At 38.2% G+C, this 4,495-nt stretch overlaps 1 protein-coding gene across 1 annotated transcript in view; it reads right to left on the reverse strand.

The window, feature by feature from the left end:
- Positions 1-4,495, reverse strand: part of sqstm1 (sequestosome 1) — an 8,497-nt gene extending 4,002 nt beyond the window's left edge. Inside the window, exons 1-4 of the mRNA XM_016470995.1 lie at positions 4,204-4,495; positions 2,975-3,070; positions 1,228-1,556; positions 951-1,116 (exon numbers count right to left, since the gene is read on the reverse strand). Of these exons, the coding sequence (XP_016326481.1) occupies positions 951-1,116; positions 1,228-1,556; positions 2,975-3,070; positions 4,204-4,372 (760 nt within the window). The 5' untranslated portion in view covers positions 4,373-4,495. The remainder of the gene's footprint in view (positions 1-950; positions 1,117-1,227; positions 1,557-2,974; positions 3,071-4,203) is intronic.

Genomic DNA, 4,495 nt, shown 5'->3' on the forward strand with positions numbered 1-4,495 from the left:
CTTTGTTTACAGCGGTAACCAAGGAAACGCTATTGCGGTCGGTTCATAAACAGTGTTGCCAAGTCCGCGGAATTGGAGTAACGTTACTTTAACACTGTTGCCGCGGGTTGTTGTTCATGTCCGCGGGTTGAAGCGACCCCAATAACGTGATATTTATCCCCTGGAATACGACTTTTACTGGAAGATCCCCACCGAAAAACGTGTATTTTACCCCCAGAATGAATTTTTACAGGGGAACCCCCTCGAAAAGCGATTGGACTGGTTTTTTTGCGAAAACCTGGCAACCCTGTTCATAGGCGCCACCTGCTGTCAGAGAGTGCGTCTCATTCAGACCTGCTGTTTTTGTTTCGTGCAGATGTTTTATGTAGCAAATAAATAAATAACAGCTAAAGTCAGACCATTTTGTTTTTGTTTTAAATCCGGAAATTAATCTAAATCAAATCAAAAACAACTGCTCGTGCAGATCGTGATTAAAATGCAGTGGTTTCCTCTAATTTCAAATGGCTAGATATTTTAGTTTGAAGCCAGTTTGTTTGTTATAAAGCAAATAGCCAATAAATAAATTTGCTTAAATATCAGTATCAGAATCAGCCAATTTGCTAGTTAAAAAAAAAGAAAGAAAGAAAGAAAAGAAAATCTGAATTCTGAATCAGCTATGATCGGCGCATCACTAATTAAAATACTAAGTAAAAGGCCTCAAATTTGAAGCACAATCTGGGATGTCTTTTTCTATCAATTCTTCAATAGGTAGATCTTGTCTTTCATAAAGGCCGAGGTCAGGGATCTTGGGCCTAAAAAGGTTGGTGACCACTGCTTTAGTTGTTCACAAACTGACCAGCAATCACATCTTTAACGCAACTCTTTATTTTTTAACTCGTTCACACAAGCCCTGTCGCGTTCCTCCTACTTCGCAGGTTTTATATTAGACCGTTTGATTGATGGTGTCTCACCGTTCTCTCTCATGTTTTCAGAAGCATCCTGGTTTTGCTGGACTCCAGATGGGCCTGGCTGAGCCTGGTTTTGGGCCTGAGCTTGAGCCTGAGCCTGAGCCTGAGCCTGGGTATTTGCCCACATGCAGTGTCTCATCTTACGCCACAACTTCCCACGAGGGAACCACTGCACACAAAAGATTCACTTGAATCAGTATGTTCAGATCATTTGGAAACCAAAATGTATTGTACGTAGTACAATACACACAGACACAAAAGCAGTAAAACCGGCATTCACCTCAAACATGTTGGCCATGGGGTGAAAGAGGGGCAGGAGAGGATGCTCCTTGTGGAGGCCTTTGCCCTGGCAGGAGGAGCACAAGTCATAATCGGGGCAAACGGTGCACTTGAAACGTGTTCCAACCACCGGCCCGTCGCACCCGTCACAGGTCACCCCTGAGTGCAGCATTGGAGGGTAATGATGAGGAGGCCCCATGTGAGGTGCTCCTGGGGGACCCATTGGAGGTGGACCCATAGGATTAGGTCCTGGGGGGCTAAAGTGAGGTGGGGGGAATGAGAACCCAGGGACCCCATGAGGTGAGGGATCACGTTTGTGCTCCTTTCTTTCTGAAAAGGGAAGAAATGCGAGTATTGCTGTTAATTGGAGATGTTTGTGTACACTGGAGACATTTAAAAGACTCAAGGGTGTAGTACTATCAAATGCCTCTTGTAAGAATCTGTTCACATTCTTTGAATGTATTGTCATCGTCATACATTTTTCCCATCAAAAGAGCTTGTAATACATGTAAGTGGCTATTACCAGGCCAGATAGCAGAGAATACAACATTTATAGTATTCAAAGCTTCATAATTCTAAGAATGAGCTAAAGAACCAATAAAAGAATGTCACGAGTAATTGCAAAAACAATGAACAACATATTAATTAGTTTCACTATGGCCAGGCTGCTACTTTATATTCATGGGGTCAATGGATGTTTAAGATTATGAAAATATGTACAAACTGCCTTGATTAAAAAAAAAAAATCCTTGTTTCCTTCTTGGTTTCATCCACTTCTGAAAATGTTTGTACAGTATTTCATTTAACAAAAATGTAAAGCCTAAAAAGTCAAGTAGTGTAACCATGAATCAAGTTTCGTGGAGTTACTCCATTTGGCTTGAACTAACCTAGGCTTTTCATAAAATCGCATTATCTTTTTAAAACTAATACTGACTATGACCTCTCAACATAAAACACGGCAGAGCAAACGACACTTGCATGGCAAATGTAATATGGCCAGATTATACACATACTATATAGAATGTCATTTTTTAATGGTCTCAAAGTAAGTGCTTATTCAGAAGAAGTACCTAGTCATATGCGATTTCAGACAGACCCAGTCATCAGGGTCTGTTGGTCTATCTGTGATACTTCCTGTTTACAGTTTTCTTGTCACATGACAACAAAATGACTTCTGATTTGTGCATTCTTATTTGGATTGAATTTTCTAAGAAATAACTTTTTATTAACAGCCTCCAAACAGTTACACTACCTAGCCAGACAAATACATTTCAATTCAAAGATTGATGCTCTTCATAGAAGAGATATATTACAGTTATTGTCTGTATGAAATGCATTTTAATGTAATTTTGAGTAGCTTAATAGATCTGAACCATGTCATTGAACCTTAGGTGTGCTGAGCCTTTGCCTTCTCTGTTGCTGTCTCCGGTGGAGGGCAGTAGTTTCTACCATCTCTAACAAGTTTTTTTTGTTTTTTGTTCAAATATGAATTTGAATTTGTTGTGTAGTGTTTGTCTTCTGTCTAAAGGCACATGACAAACTCAAGCCCAGTGCCTCCTATCTTGAAAGGAATACTGTAAGTGCTAGATACATTAAAGAAGCAGATGATGAATTATAATTAATTCTTATGTTGAATTAAATTTGGAGCAAATAACACACACACACATACACACAACTAGGTAAACATATATTACAATAACCCAAAACCCTTGGTCTTGCTAAGAAGTAGTATCTGTATAATTACTTACGCTTGATGTAGAGACGGAAAGTGTCATCCTTCACAAGAGCCAAGCCCATCATTAGCTCATCATCAGAGGAGAACGCAATCATGTCACCATCGTCATCTGGAGACAAAGCCCAGGATGTTATTTCAGCTGGTTAAAATGACTGCCCTTATATTTTGGCTAATTTATTGTATGTAGATTCTGCTGCTGTCCTTCCCTTCATGGTAATTTAATAGCACGGTGCTCACATAACTTTGTATCGAGGTGTATCAATGCGCAAAGTTGATACACCTCAATTTAAAGTCTTGCCAATATTATATTTCATTTTAAAGAGGTTTATTTTCCTAAACGTGCCCAAGTCTAAATTCTCTTTGTTGAATGTCATTTAAACTTCAGGTAGATAAATTAAACAATAATTTTATAGTATTAACAATAAGAAATGACAATTATTATCAGTTTTGGGGAAAGTTACTTTTAAAAGTAATGCATTACAATATTGCGTTACGCCATAAAAAAGTTACTAATTACGTTACTTAGTTACATTTTATGGAAAGTAATGTGTTACGTTACTTTTGCACTACTTTTTAAATCTGGACAGGGCTTGCTTGTTTGTTTTTAAAATAAAAAAGTTATATTTTTGGCAAATATAAAAGCCTTTTCACACCAAAAGTGAAATGAATAAGCCTCAGGCTGAAGGGAAAGTAAATTTACGTCCGTATAGTAGAATGCAGAAGAAGAAATTTCAACACACTTCAGCAATAAAAAAGACACAAATGTTTGTCTAGAGTAATTTGTGCTTATTAGTACGGTTGAACTGGATCATCGAAGGTCAGAAGCAAAGACATTGGTTAATAGAATGGGATTAAATACATAAAGGATATTTGTGTTGTTTAACATTTAATTATTGCAGGTTTGCGTCATATTCTGAGTTGCATTATTTTTATTCATTTTGAGGAATACTGAATCGGTGTTTTTGTTTTTTGTGAGTGAGATGAATTAATGCATAATCATATTTATTTTAGAACTACAGTAACATGATTTCTCTCATCATGGGGACAGGAGAGCTGTCAGTCAATAAATTGGGAAAAAAAGTAACAGATATTCTCTTGTAAATTAAAAAGTAACGCGTTACTTTACTAGTTACTTGTAAAAAAAGGAATCTGATTACGTAACTCGCGTTACTTGTAATGCGTTACCCCCAACACTGATTATTATTATTATTATTATAAAATTAGAATTAAAAACTGACTTACCTTTATAGAACATTTGAAAGGGCGCAGTCCTGAGACCGACGAAGACATCGAGCACTTTTCTCTTCAAATACTCAAAACTTGTTGAGACATCCTGATCCACGGCAAAGCGGCGGATCTCCTTGTTGCAGTCCTCCTTACCGGTAAGGTAAGCTTTCACTGTCATCGACATTGTAGCGAAAAATAGCGTCTCGGAGCGAACCTCAGGATGTGTTGCGCAGCAGAAAATGCGTTTCTTGAACACGGGACTCTGCGCTGGCTGCGTGAGATTGCGTTTCCTTCCTCAGCCCACAGT

Source organism: Sinocyclocheilus anshuiensis, unplaced genomic scaffold (assembly GCF_001515605.1).
Source record: "Sinocyclocheilus anshuiensis isolate Anshui unplaced genomic scaffold, SAMN03320099.WGS_v1.1 scaffold240, whole genome shotgun sequence".
Taxonomy (NCBI): domain Eukaryota; kingdom Metazoa; phylum Chordata; class Actinopteri; order Cypriniformes; family Cyprinidae; genus Sinocyclocheilus; species Sinocyclocheilus anshuiensis.